Source organism: Poecilia latipinna, unplaced genomic scaffold (assembly GCF_001443285.1).
Source record: "Poecilia latipinna isolate Pla-1442-1.1 unplaced genomic scaffold, P_latipinna-1.0 Scaffold548, whole genome shotgun sequence".
Lineage (NCBI taxonomy): Eukaryota > Metazoa > Chordata > Actinopteri > Cyprinodontiformes > Poeciliidae > Poecilia > Poecilia latipinna.
In genome coordinates this window covers 28,130-42,901 of record NW_015113164.1, presented here as the reverse complement: position 1 = coordinate 42,901, position 14,772 = coordinate 28,130, and the positions used below count along the sequence as shown (strand labels likewise).

Here is a 14,772-nt window from a genome sequence, read left to right as displayed (position 1 = left end):
AGAATTTTTTATCTTTATGTGTTATATTTCTGTTTTATTTGCATCAGTGTATCTCACATGAAAGGCCATAAAGCTAACACAATTCCCCTTACACTCAAACTTCTACAAAGGTCTGATTGGTGCACAAGGCTACACATTTAATTACCATAAAAGCATTATGTGCAGAGAATAATTCTGCCTTTAATCATTACAAAACAATAAAACCAATGTTCTAGTTCCTGTCGGAACAGAGTTGGGGCCCAAAGTCATAATTATAAAAGACCAAAGACGAACCAGTAGCAGTGGAGTTAGACACCGTACAAGCTGCTTCCATCTCCAAAGATAAAAAAAACAAGTGAGGAATAAGATTTTTTTATCATTATGTGCTACACTTCTGTTTTATTTGCATCAGTGTATCTCACATGAAAGTGTATCGTTTTCGTCGATAACTGATTTAGTATTCCCTTTGATGGAATATTAGAAGATAATCTGATAATCTGGGATGCCCAAAAGCTTCTTTGATATATCTGAGGCCGTCACTGAAGTGGGGTGCAATGTATGTCCAGAGGCTCTCCATGGGAGAGGTTTGATGCCTTTGATGGAAACCATCTCATTTGTTGGTTTCCAGAATAATGGGAGATTATTGCTTATTGAAATTCTATCAAGACAAGAAATTTATCACAATAAATGATAAATGATACAATAAACATACCCATATCTGAGATTACTATGATTTTACCCTAGTGGACAAAAATGCCTTTGTAAGCTCCTAAAATGAAGGTAATTAACCCTAACCCTAGCTCAATTTCAAGGCGTTAAATTACAGTCAAACTTTTGTCAAACTATATTCAATATATACAGCATTTTTATAACAACCAACTGAAGGTAACATAGTTACTTGATTGTGCTAGAAATTACACAATATTGCCCTTTAAAGCAATTGTTCCAACTACTAAAGAAATGTATGTGAACACTATTGTGCCATTTAGTTAATGGGAATAAATCTGGTAATCCTAACTGACCTAAAACAAGAACATGTTTAGTCTGATTCAGTGTTAACCAGAGGGGGAAGAAAACATAAAAAAAAAAAAAAAAAATCGCTGCAACAAGTAACGACAGAAACTGAGTGAACCTGTGATTGACAGCAACATCTGTCATCCCATCTGTTTGAAGACTCCATAAAGGATGTAGCTGGGTGCAGCTAACACATGCCGCGTCCTTCTAAGACGGTGTAGCCGATTAAATACCTGTCTCCAGGCTGGCTGTGGGCATCCAACATGGCCGCCTATGTCAGGAGACGCCTGGTGCGTCTCCTGACGGCGTGCTTATTGACTCCATCAGGTTAGGATTGCATTATTTCAGAGCGAGTTAACATGCGGGTTGTTTCCATTACCTTGTCAAGATGTTTTGACAGGTGCCCCCGCTGCCCAACTCTGAAGGCCCAACACATGAATGAACATAGTGGTGTGGAACTATTGACATTACGTGGGATTTGTAGATAGTGTGTTATTTCCCCAGAGGGGCCCCCTCGCTGTGTTTTCTCTGCAGCAAACAAAAAGCTGTGCGAATGAAGGTCTTTTTGACATCAGCAATACCTCCTGACAAGTAGTGGGCACGCTCTGCCAATTCTGGATAAGCGCGGACCGCAACGTTGCCGTGTTGGTCTGTGTGTGAAGGGAATTGGAAAGACGGAGGGGGAAAAAAAAAAAAAACGCCCAAAGACAGCGTTCAAATCAAAGCCATACAAAGATCAAGATTTTTTTCTTTTTTTTCTTCATTAATTACCCGATTAAAAAAGAAAAATCCAAGTCTGGGAAGCTGTAATGTAGCCCAGTACTGTCAAAACTTCTAAACATCTAAAGTTTTCTCTTTCATGCAAAGAGAATATTTGATTTCCAAACACAGTCAGCTGGTAAAGAGGGAATAGCCTGCTGTTGCTCTGAGGGTAACAAGATTTTCCTTTTATAGAGAAAAATACTGTTTGATTTCTCTCTCTTTTTTCCCCCTCTCCATAAGTCTGTCACTTCTAGCTCACAAACAGGTCTTTTGGATTAAAGTTTGTCCTTTTTTTTTTGGAGGCACTGGAGTATTTGAGAAGATAAATGTTGCTTCAGAAAACAAACACGAGTAAAATGGATTTTAAAGACACACTTGAGTTTATAGAAGTCTTCCAGTCAAAAGTCTGGGGAGAGGATAATCTCTTGGCTAATATACGGACAAACCATCGGATCTATGCATGGTACTCCCCACTTCTGTATTTCCGTCAAACCTGAACATCCACAAGGGAGTTTAGGGAAACATCAATGTCAGTTTATAACGTTAAGGAGAGGTCAGCCATCTTTCTCTGCCTCCTTCTGTCATGGTCTTCTGTGACAGTGAATTTTGCTTTTCTTTTATTATCTGTAAGTGTGAGTGAGAGTCATCAAAATGACAAGAAGCAAAGGTTTGGAATATGTCGCTCTATGCCCTTCCTGAGATGACTGGCAAAAAATATTACACTTTTGCATAATAGTCAAATTTTTTTAACGGCCAGGCCTGGATGATTTCTTCTGAAGAAAAGATTTCCGTCTTCATTCCTACTTCTCAGTCCAGACATACAGAGAATATTTTAGGAGCAGCTGACTATCAACCACTCCTGTGCACATGGAAGGTCATGGTTCGATGATGCCAACAGAACCACATGAATGAATCATGTCTTTTCTTTTTTCTTTTTTTTTTCCACCGATCTGCTGGTGTCAGCCTCTTGGGGAAGGCATTAAACAAAGATGTTCCGTGAGAACGGGGCAAATGTGTTGGAGTCTGTTTTATCTGAGTGAAAAAGAGGAAACACTGGTCTAGCTTAAAGCACAAATGTCAAAGATGCATGATCATAAGTCAAAGGGTCCTCCGGTCTGATCTTTGGAGGATCCCCCTCTGGAAAATGTCAAGGATCAGACACCACAGATTGGTGCAGGATACTGTCACTGGGTTTCATTAATTATCCTAAAAAGTTTATTTTCTTTCATATCAGACAGATTCTTTGATAAACAGGAAATGAAGACATAGACAGGAAATAGCATGAGTAAATCTAATTGACAACGTAGAAGCTGTTGTCTAATAATTTAACTTTTTAAGTTCTGTAACTTCTTGTTTGTCAGGCCTTATTCTGACTATGTTTTATTGCATAGAAAGAATCATTACATTGTTACTATTGTCATTGCATAAAATTACTTGTCTAGTCTACAACCTACAGTATGTTGACATTAACATGGTACGGTCAAGTTAGCAGGTCACTCCACACATTATGACACGAATGCCGTCCCTGCACATTTGTACTGATTTCTAGAAGTTCTATGTATTGCTCTAAGACTGTCAAAGTCTTCGGAAGAGACAATAAAATAGGTTTGCACACCTTCATTGAATAAGTTTAGTTTCTTGACTTCTATCATAAGTTATAAAATTTGGCAATGCTGTTCATTGAGACCCAACCTAATCTCTCTACCAGCTGGAACCAGCTAGTAGATGCCTAGCTGGTCCCAGAAGTCACATATATGGTTTCTGGTTCCGACTTGCACATGCAACCGCACCGTCAAGTTCATGACGAGCCAGCCACTGGTGTCGGAATAGCGTGGCCAAACGGGAAGACGCTGCTCGCGACAGAAAACCGTCTGCTGAACCCTTGACGATGGGTCACCAGTGTGGGCGAAAGCCCCCCAGTAGCACAGCATCCGGTTAGACAGGAGCTTTTCAGGCAGGGTCAGGGAGTAGTTGGCCACCGGGGCAGAGTCGAAGAGAAAGGGCAGCTCCGCCCCGTGGCAGACGTGCTCGTAGCAGAATGTGAGACCAGACCAGACACTGCGATCTGAGGCCACATGGTCAAACACGTACATCCATACATGACCGCCAGCGACTGTTCCGGCACGCGCCGACCTCCTGGACGGACACAGAAAGACGTAATCGGTGACGATCTGAAATGAGAAATAAAATGGTCTCAAATAAGTGATTTCACCACGACTAGGGGCTGCATTATGATTAATTTAGTTCATCACCATAATGTCATGAAAAGCATGAGCAAATCTAATTGACAAAATCCAAACTGCTCTGTCAGCTCAGCCTGTTACATGGTTTTGCCAAGTTCTGGATGCCTTCAGGGTTTTCTACATGCTGTTATATCTGGGACAGCTGGACCATATTTTTGAATTCATGCTCATGGTGCTCTCTCTACCGCTTAAAATATATATTTTTTTCTTTGTTTTCTGGCTAAGTCACTGCAAAACAATATTTTTGTTGACTAACCAGTTCATCAGCACTTTAGCTGGGCGTTTGGATCGTTGTCATGTTGAGACGTTCTTTGCCATCAAACAATGGATGGGGTTGAGAATCTTTAGTTTTTTTTTGTTTTTTTTTCCAAAACCTCATGTGCCATTTACCACCAAGCTTGACTGTGGGGATGATGTTCTTGGGGTAGGACACATCTTCTTCTCTACCCCAAACAGAGGGTCCACCAGTGGAGCTAAATAATTCGATTTTTGATTCGTCTGACCACAAAACACAAGACCAGAAGTCTTCTTGATTGTCCAGATGGGATTTTGCAAATGCTAAGTGGTAGCTTCCTTCTTGCTCAGGATCCATGGACTCCATCAGTATACAGTATCTGCTGGATTATCTGCTTTTGGACGTTGTCATAACGTTGGTCTCCATTCTTCAGGATTGCCTTGGTGGTAACCCTAGGATTCTTTTTCACCTCTCACACAGTCAGCCTTGCCATCTCAAATGTCACTTGGCTTCCTATCACATTGTATTTTTTTATAGATGCCCCTGAAACTCTAAGACCTTTGACCAAAGCCTGCTTAATATTTGAATACTTTTACTTTCTGGGTTTCCCTGTAAGTATATTTATTCAATTAAATGTTGCTTCATTTTTCCTAAATTCATCCGACATGGATCTTCTTTATGTCTCGCATCTCCAACATATTAAAATAAACATGTTCTATTATTTCATTTTCTCCATAATACTGATAATTCCCTGTGTTGTGCTCTCTCTTGTTTCTCCTGGTGACTTGATGAACACAGTTGTTCACAATTAATCAGGGTAATTGGGATGTTTCAGAACCTCCTGTGGAACCTATAGTCATCTATAGAAATTGTTCTGGTTTTGCTAAAAGCTATGGCACAGTGTCATATTTTATACAAAATAAACATGTTAAGTTGAAAAATTTCTTTAAGTCTCAATCCATCATTGGTACGACTACTTTTGAGCTTTGCAGCAAATGTCCAGTTTCAGCTAAATATTTATTTACTTTGTGCATTTTATTTGAAGATATGCAAAAATATTTGCTCTTCATTTTACTGTTTTACAGCCGTAATTAAAATGGTAACAAATCCATAATTAAAAATATAGTTTGGCCGTATTTCAGGGTTTTAATTTCTCATTTTGCTTGTTGCATATTGTGATCAGTTTCAAGTTGGGGAATAAAACGCCCCGCATTCATCTATTGATTATTAAAGCATCTGGCAAAAAAAAAAAAAAAAGTCCATCAGTTTAAGCATCACTGCTCTTTAAAGGTCCCACAGACTACAGTGTGAGCAGAACTAATTAGTGGGATTTCTACGGGAAGACGAGCTTGGGGCAGAGAGATGAGAAATAAAAAAATAAAAATAAAAAATCGGGTGTTCCCTCTTGCCTAAAGGAAAGCAACAGAAGTGGAAACCAGACTTCCTCTCTCCTGCCTGTTACCTGGAAACCAGTGTGTTTTTTTGGGCAGTGTTCGACTTGCGCCCACACAGCTGCACATCTCACACCTGAACACAAACAGGCTTCCTGTAAAAAGTAAAAAAACAAAACAAAAAAACAAAACAAACAAACCTACACACACACACACACAAACATACACCCTCTCTCTTTTCTCATATTAGGCTCATGTCTCCTCCAAACTGTCTCAAGATGAAATGTAATAACTCAGAACAGGCACATTCTGCACCTGAATGCTGATATCAAGTGGGTATGCGGCGTTATGTAACAACTCCCCCTCTGCCTTCGAGTGGCAGTGACTCTCGCACAAAAAACTTCTAATCCATGCCAACAGACAGTGTACTACAATTACAACTTCAAAGCATTTTAATTGAATTTTCTGAAATTGACCAACATTGCAATGACTTATTGTGCAGTGGAAGGAAAACCTTACCAAGGGACCTATTGTAACTGGTAGAGCTCCAAAGGTTTACTTGTGCAAACTTTTTTTCAGGCAAAATGTTATGTGGCATGTTTGCTAGTTTTTGTGTTGGATTCAACGTTTGCAGGCTACCTCCATTACCTTCCCCTTCTCAACTTTTATTTTAAATATCATTTGGAAATCGTTTCTAAGTATTACATAAAGAGCATCCCATTACTCAAATCAGGTGCTGCAGTCAAAATTAGGCAAGATCACATGTACAGGAATAAAATATGTCTAATGATGTAGAGCTAGTTTTTAAAGTGCATCACACTTGGTTCATGGCGTTCAAATCCATATTCTGGCAAGTGGGTGTGCTGACCCCAGTTCCTGTGGAGAAGTGTCCTTTACTCACATTAACATGAGGAGTATGCAGTGGGGCCAGCTCTGGCTGCAGCTCCAGCGTCCTTCCTGACCAGCCAAGTGTGACTGAATAATAGAAATGCATATTTTGCCGGGCTGTGTAAAGTCGGGGCATCATTTTGGTACGGAAATCATGTTTAATTGATGTGCTCGGGTCTCTGAAGACATAAAGTATGCTGCTTTGAGATAGAAGTCTCGTCTTTCTGAGAAACAAAACTTCTTCCAGTGGAAAACTGGCTCTGTCTGAGCCTTAAAGCTAGAGAACATCAAGGCCCATCACACAGACTGGGCTTATATGCGCAGATGAGACATGACCATCTCACTGCTTCTTACACAGAAAATGATGGAATACCAACCCACATAGGGGAGGAGATGTGATTAAAGAAGACATAAGGCTGAGAGGTAGCGATGTTGGTTTGTAAGAAATTAAGCAACCCAACACATATATACAAAATACATAATGCCATATTTAATTCAAGATTACAGCCTAAACTCCTTTATGACGAGAATCATTAGCTCTTACTAGTAACTTTCTGAAGTTATGTCCTGCTGCGACTGCCAGTGGGATTGATGGACAGACACTATGGAGTGAAAATAGTCTCAAAATGCCTGTGTGTGTAATACTGGAGTTGTAATCCGTGTAAGCATCTTTGTAAACCGTCAAAAGAATATTTGCGCCCAACTCCGAGTACTTGTAAATATGTGATCAAATGCATTCACAAATATGAAGAAATTACAAATACAAAAGTGCACACACGTAATTACAATTTCTGCAAATGTTACATTTCTACACACAGATTTTTTAACTTCGACCTCACAAATCTGATAATTACAAATTCAAACTTTCTTCTACACATACAAATTTTAAATAAGTAGCACCAGTCGCCTGATACACACAGACAAAACTGTATTCACGCACAGATCCGGTTACGAGTGCACAAGGAGTTTTGAGACTAACTTCTGTGGAACTAAATCTCATAATTCATAAATCCACAGAACGAGATTCACACTTGTATTTTTGATGCAAACACAAATATATCTTGATTTACAAGCTGCTTCTGGCCTGTGAGTTGCGCTGCATTTGTGTGTGAATTTTGAGGCTCCCCAATGTCTCAATCAACAAATGTATTTTTTTAATAAATGGGTGGAAATGGGTGCTACAATACTGTGTTGCCACCAGAGCAGAGCTTGCTGTTATTAATGACAGGTTTGCTTTGTTAAGGTAATTGACTTGGATCAAATATTTTGAATTCTTTTCCAGCGCACTATTTTTTAAAAATGACGAAACGGCAAAACTCAATGTTTGTGTCGCAGTCTAGACTTCTGATTGTAAATCTAGAATAACAAGTACATCTCAATAAATTGGAATAGATACAACACATTTCATTAATTCAGTTCAAAAAGTGAAACTCATTAAGTAGCTACATTACACACAGATTGAGTGCTTTTGTTTTCGGTTGATTTTATTTATTTGTACGCCTAATGAAAGCAAAATAAAAATCTGTTCTTAAAACGTCTGACCAATCAAAAAAGGGTGATTGCTAAAGAATATGGATATTTTGCTGTGCAATCTATGACATAAATAATCTGAGTTGAAAATACTTGAATAAAAGCTGCTAATTTCACAGACTTTGGACGCTTCTGAAACGTTGTCTCTTTATCCAACTCTCCTCTGGTAGTGACAGTGAGTGCTTCCTCTTCTGGTGAGGCCTCGGTCTTGATCTGTGATTCCCCAGCTGATCCCACCCGACATCAAGGACCCGCATGAGAATGGAGTCTCTGTTTAGCGCAGCAGTCAGGGTTGCATCTTAAGCAGACAACCGTCCTGGCTTCAGGTGGTCTGCGTGCTTCATCCATGCAAATGATGGAGAGGGGGGAAAAGCACAGCCTGTCACTCAAGGTTAGAGATGGTGGAGCGGCGAAGCTGGAGCTACAGCGCCCACTGCAGGCCATTTTCAGACAGTCTGAACTGCTGACTGCTGGAGAATGCTGTAAGTTTTTACTTTAGCAGCAAGCGAGAACAACTGATCACTGTTTTTTTCTTAGGAAGAAGACGGGGATGGAGGTTCATCATGTGCTGTGACACAATCAGCCTGCATCACTTTGGGTTGTATAAAATCCCAATACACTGACGTTTGGGATTAAAATGCAAAGATTTTCAAGACATTTAAACATTTGCAAGGCACAGTTCAGCATCTTTTTATGTTTTCATTCTGCTGGTTTCTTTGTGGTTCCAAGAGTTTCTAAGGGTGCCTTCACATCAGCCCCGTTTAGGCCGCTTTAATCCAACTCCAGGCTCTTTACCTAGAAAGTTTGGTTTATTTGGGGAGGTGTGAATACGCAACCAAACTCTGATGTGGAGCAAAACACTTGAACTCTGGTCCGCCTAATTACCGAGGTTTTGGTTTGGTTGAAGTGAACTTTGGTGTGGTTCGAATGTACATATGGATGCAAGTGGACCAGAGACCACTCCAAAAGTAGGAAGCAGATTACAGCGCAGGGCATTCTGGGTAAATACAACAAAAACAAACAAGAGTCAAATATTAGCTAGAGAAATGGCTGATGGAGAAATCCTACAACCTCTTATAGGATTTCTAAAAGAGGTAGAAATCCAACAAGGTGTTTGTGTTGTTTCCTTCAGTGGTGCAGCGCCACTACAGGCAAGGAGGTGAACAGGTTTTTCAAATAATTAGGTTTGTTTGACAGTGTTAAATCTGTTAGGTTTCTCTAAGTGTGCCAGTTTCCTACTGAACCCGGCTAAAGGAGAGGATTTAGCTGAGCTTCATCTACCTGTGTCAGCATGTTTCTGCGGTCAGCCTCCTTGTAGAGTGGCAGGTATTTGTGGAGGATCTTCAGAGAGTGCTGCTTAAAGATGGCTGCGATGTACACGGTGGCCTCCACAACAGACACCGGCTTGGCGAAGACGCCGTAAACGAATAGTACTCCTTCTTCAGAGGTCGTTCCTGCGGGGCAGAAAACAGTCCAAAGGAACAAACGTTGCGGCGCTGTCGCTCCAAAAGAATATCACTGACTTTAGAGTTCCTTGCAATCGACAGATTTTTAATGAGGACCTGTGGGAGTCCAGTAGGAAGCAGGATGAAAAATAATAAGACATTAGAATTTGCTGCTGCTGCTGTTGTCTCACCGAGCAGCAACGCCTTCTCTTTTTGCCAGTTGCCCTTCTGGAAGGCGGTGATGGCCTGCTCTGTAATCAGCTGTCCGTCGATGTGCGGGCCCCACGTCTCGAAAACCTCCAGGAACCTGAACGGGTTCACGACCTTGGAGCCTGCGAACGGAAAGAACATCATAGTGATTTGGAAGTGAGCTTTTCAAAACGGAGGAAGGAGCTTAAAGATAAGGCACATTAAGCTAACTAATTACATTACTGTTCTGAATTAAAGACAAGAGATTATTTTTATTAGCAGGAGGTATAGTTGGGCGAAAATAAAATCTGATTTATTTTTCATACCAAATTTGATTTCCAATTTCATTCAATTTATTTTCTTGATTTTGAAATGAGAAATGACAGAAAATATTTCCCAAAACTTGCTTTTATAATACCAAATCCCATTGATTATAAACTGTACGACATGCCTGTAAAAAAAAAAAAAAAAAAAAAAATTGGCTGCCTTCATCACTCTGAACTACGGAAGCCCAACGAGTACACGGGCAGAAAATAAATCTTGATTTTCCACACAGAAAATTTTATTGGTAATATTGATTTATCACCCAATCTTAGCAGGAACTGATAATTATTACATATTGAACCAAAGACAAAATATTTCTTGGAGAAACCTGATTACCAAAATCAATCAAGTTCATTACTATTCACCAATATTTATTCACTACTGACAAATTAAATAAACAATGACAAATCTACTGGTCTGATTGGACGTCTGACCAACCAATCAGATGGCTGCGTATGAGTTAACTGGGTTTTAAAGATGTTTTCTTACAGCCTCTTTTAAGCTACATCAACAATAAAACAAATGGTTCAACTTACCACTTTGCTCATAACAATCTCATGACTTATGCTGCATATTTTCCCGTTCTACTAAAATCTTCCACATATCATTGAACTACCACAATATTGACATTTTGACCCTCCAAAAATAATCAACTAATCATCAGTTATTTTAGAACTCTCTGCATTTCCAAATAAATAGAACAAGATAACTGATATAACAAGAAACATGTTTTTACAAAGACCCCAGCAACACTTGCGTGGTTATGAATTTGGAAAAAACAGTTAAAGTGGCTAATAAAAAGGAGAGTTTTCTCTCTATTTTTTTTTAGTATAAAGTAAAAGTGAAAACCAACTCTCAGAGCAGAATCCCGGATTTAAAGATACTGATCAATAAACCTGCCAACCTTAGATAGATGACATTCATTTTCTGCTGTGAGGCAGTAAAACCCATCAAACAGCTCCTTTAGGGGCTAAAAGTTCGCTTTAACCCATTTTGTCTTCCTCTAACTCAAGATAAATAAAAGCTTTTCATCATCTTCCACAGATAGACACGCTGCGTCCTACTGTCTGACTTATGTAAGTGTGTGGGCAGCTCTAAATTTGGGTGGTGGGTGGGTGGGGGTTTGTGGCGCCCTACTTGTTTTCATCTGTGCAGCCAGGACGGCCTGCGGAGCGAGAGACAGCAGGCAGACAAAGTCGCTCGCCGAGCAGTTGGTCTCTTTAGCAAAGTCTTTCCCCAGCCTCAGGGCGTCGTGTCTGGGAAAGAGACGGGGGGAAAAAACTAACTAAATTAGTCCGCAGCTTGAAGTTATCCGGAGGCGTGCCAAAGACGCCGAGAGGGCTAGGTGCAACGTGGAGTCCTTTGAGCGAGTGCGAAGGCATGAGATTCTGTTTTTAGAGCACCTCGAGATGTTTGTTTCCTACCTGGTCTTGAGTGGAATGGAAAAGGGCAGGCTCTGCAGGACGGCCTGTTTGAACAGAGGTTTGCTGCTGTGGATCATCAAGTGAAGACTCACTGACTGAGCGCCGGCACTCTCTCCAAATATCGTAACCTTAACCACAAAAAGAGGCGAGACTGTTATAGGGATAAGAAAATCCGCAACAAATGTATATGCTGTGTTTAGTTTTCAGCCAATTTCAGATTTTGAGAGGGTATTTGTTTTTTAACGGGGACCTATTATGCAAAGTTCATGTTTTGAACGTCTTTGTTCAACTGCTTCTAAAAAAACAACCCAAATGCTGGAAAAAAAAAACAATCTAGATGTTTTTATGATGTCTGGAAAACAAGTTGGAAAACTCCCAACTTTTAAGCCACACTGTCACCTAGCAACCCTAGTGGAGCTCCAGCACGTTTGGTCAGCTGGTCTTACTGCTGTACAATGGCTGCTGGAAAAGACAAGTGTTTTGTTGATGACTTACCACCCACAAACCACTTGCTGCATTCCAGTGCACTAAATGTTGCGAATATTTTATGTTGGAAGGCTATCCAACGCAGCCATTGATGTGTGCTCGTGTGCATTTTTGCTTGCCTTGCTGGGGTCGCCCCCAAATGCTGCGATGTTCTGCTGCACCCAGAAGAGCGCCGCCTGCTGGTCCAGGATCCCGTAATTCCCCGTAGCGGAGGACAGAGGATCTTTACCCGACACCAGGAATCCAAATGCCCCTTCCACCAGAGACCAGTTCGCATCATCAGCAAACAAAAAAACAAAACAAAAAAAAAACAACACAATCAACTTAGGCAAGACGCTCACTTCCTCTGAATTCCAAAGCACCAATCACATGTCCCCATTTCCAGCCTGCTGGAACACCATTTAATCCAATTAAACACTCATTTCTCCTGCTTTCTGTCGCTCACACAGTGTTGCACCTTTCTGGAGAAACATTTTGTGCTAAAAAACCACCAGTTTTTCTCACCTAGCCGGTACTCCACGTTCACAACAACCGTGCGAGTGAAGTTGCTGATGAAGCGTCCGTCATACACAGGCTTGGAGGCCGAGCCAGCTATGAAGTCGCCCCCGTGGATCCACACCATGACAGGCAGGGGGCGCCTCAGAGGGGAGGTGAAGTTGAGATCCAGAGGCACAAAGATGTTGAGGTAGAGGCAGTCCTCGCTGACCTGTTGGGGACGCAGGTCATTTAGCTCTTGCTATGCTAGCAAATGACTGCACTTTAAAATAAACACAAATTCACATGTATTCCTTCTGTCCACTCTTTCTTCCTACTTTTTCCGTCTTTCTTCTTGTAGTTTTTTTTCTAGCTCTTATGCCTCTTGTAAAATATTTGCTATAAATACATAGTAAATATTACATTACATTTTACAGCAAACTTTGTGTATACTGTTAATTTATATTACATTATGTACTATATTGATGGACAACACTGAGCATCTTCATCATCTTCATTTAAAAAAATGATGTGGCTTCAGTCAGAGGATTCTTCAAATGTGCTGTAATACAGACTGCTACAGGACATCCTACCTGCCCACAGCCATCAATCTACCACACCTTTTGAAGAACTTTGAATTATGGTATATAACAACATTTACTTTCCTTTTAGGATCAATAAAGTATTTTTGAATCAAACTGAAACATGTTGAGGAGGTTCTTAGATTTACACACCTGGGGGAAATAAAGAGATCTGAATACAAATGTGTGCCACACTGCAGATTTTTATAAGGAAAAAGTTTTGAAAAATTTTCTTACTGTACATTTTTTACATTTTTTTTCCGCTAACTTGCATATACCACCAATAAAATTTATGTAAATTTGCAAAAAAAATTCAGAATATGAAAAATGCATTTAGATACTAAAACCCCATTAAAGTACCCCAGCAGTGAACAAAAAATGTTTGCGTTTCTCACCTTCTTAGGACACTCCGAGGAGTTGGATCCACTGCAGACCTGCATGCACGCTGGCCGAGGGAACGACGCATCATAGACCCCAGGCCACGGGCTCACAGGTCTCGGGGGTTTCCAGCGGTAGGCACCGACTGGAGGGTCTGCATAGCGCACCCCGTAGAATACGTGGGCCTTATCCACAGTAACGCCCTTGATCTGCCCGTTTTTGGTAAACGCCACTGGCCCGTCGGCGCCGGCTCTGCCCTCAGTTTGCTGTGTGACTGCAGGGTCCGCTGGGCACCTCAGCTCTTTAAGCTCAGAGTCCCTGATGAACAGTTCAGCCCTCACCAGCAGCCCGCCATAAATATTTCTCAGAAGGCCGATGGGGTCGACGCCATCATCATTTCCCCTCGGCTCTCCAGGGCAAGGCCTTAAAGTAACTGCAGTCAGCAGCAGCAGCAGCAGACGCTGCTGGCTCTCCATAATCGCACCACGGAGCTTCTTATAGCTCTGGATGGCTCGCTGCTTAGACCATGGTTTGACTTGAATTATGAGATGAGGCAGAGGCGATCCTCGAGTTCTTCACAGGCGGCGCGTGACTATAATTTGCCTGGTTCTGTTTTAGACAAAAGGTGCCTTCTCTGACTGCTGAATTAACTCTTAACAAATGGAATCCAAGACCACTAATAGAAGACCACCGGCCTTTCATTTACTTAATCCAGGCTAATCACAGTCATACAACCAAGGTAAAGGGAATATTCTGGACTTATGGATGACAAAACAAGGTTTGGAAGTTTATTAAAAGCCATTTCTGTTTCTGTTCGTTTTATTTTATAGATATCTTTTTCAGTGTGGGGGGATTCCTTTAGTGTAGCTTTAAGTGAAATTGCAGTAAAGTACACAGTGCCATCTATCGGTCTCCTGCAGCACAACACAAAACTGGAGGGTCACCATGGGGTCATCTGTATGAAGAAAGGAAAAGGTGTCATTTGCAAATAAACAAAAACATTCAAAGTGTTTAAACTTATTCTCATTTTGTCATGTTACACCTTCACTCTTTATTGCACTTTATACAAAGAGCTTATGACAATCTATTAGGGCCATTGTAGATGGAAAAAAAAAAAAAACTCAGAAGTTTTGAGATTAATCTCAGAAATTTTCTAGAAAAAAACCATGAACATTTCTGCATTTCAAAAGGCAAAGGTTTTTGACTTTTGGATGTTTTCTGAGTGTCAAAGGTCAAACAGTTTCAACTTTTGAAACTCAAGACATTTTTACTTTTTTCTACAAAATTTCTGAGCTTAATCTGAAATTTTTAGATTTTCTAGAAAATTTTTGACGATTCAGACTTTTTTATAGAAAATTGCTGAAGATTTTTTTGGTGAAATTTTTTTTATATTTACAATTTTTATATTGATTTATATCAATTAATTTAC

General features: G+C 40.5%; 1 protein-coding gene across 1 annotated transcript; it reads right to left on the bottom strand.

Annotated features, from left to right (window-relative positions):
* Positions 1-410: 410 nt before the first annotated feature.
* Positions 411-14,453, bottom strand: LOC106952917 (cAMP-regulated D2 protein). Its single transcript, XM_015041353.1, has 8 exons — positions 13,361-14,453; positions 12,415-12,616; positions 12,030-12,163; positions 11,425-11,552; positions 11,138-11,256; positions 9,679-9,819; positions 9,324-9,496; positions 411-3,926 (listed from the first exon to the last, which is right to left on the bottom strand). Exons 1-8 carry the CDS (start codon positions 13,817-13,819, stop codon positions 3,474-3,476), a joined length of 1,809 nt encoding a protein of 602 aa, XP_014896839.1. The 5' UTR covers positions 13,820-14,453; the 3' UTR covers positions 411-3,473.
* Positions 14,454-14,772: the final 319 nt, after the last annotated feature.

What these genes read in the sequence shown, in the direction of transcription:
- LOC106952917 (XM_015041353.1), bottom strand. Translation starts at nt 13,819, where the DNA reads ATGGAGAGCCAGCAGCGTCTGCTGCTGCTGCTGCTGACTGCAGTTACT. An exon ending in TCCATTCCACTCAAGACCAG is followed by an intron (nt 11,257 to 11,424) that starts GTAGGAAACAAA and finishes TCTCTTTCCCAG; the next exon opens with ACACGACGCCCTGAGGCTGG. An exon ending in GCAGAAACATGCTGACACAG is followed by an intron (nt 3,927 to 9,323) that starts GTAGATGAAGCT and finishes TTCTCATTTCAG; the next exon opens with ATCGTCACCGATTACGTCTT.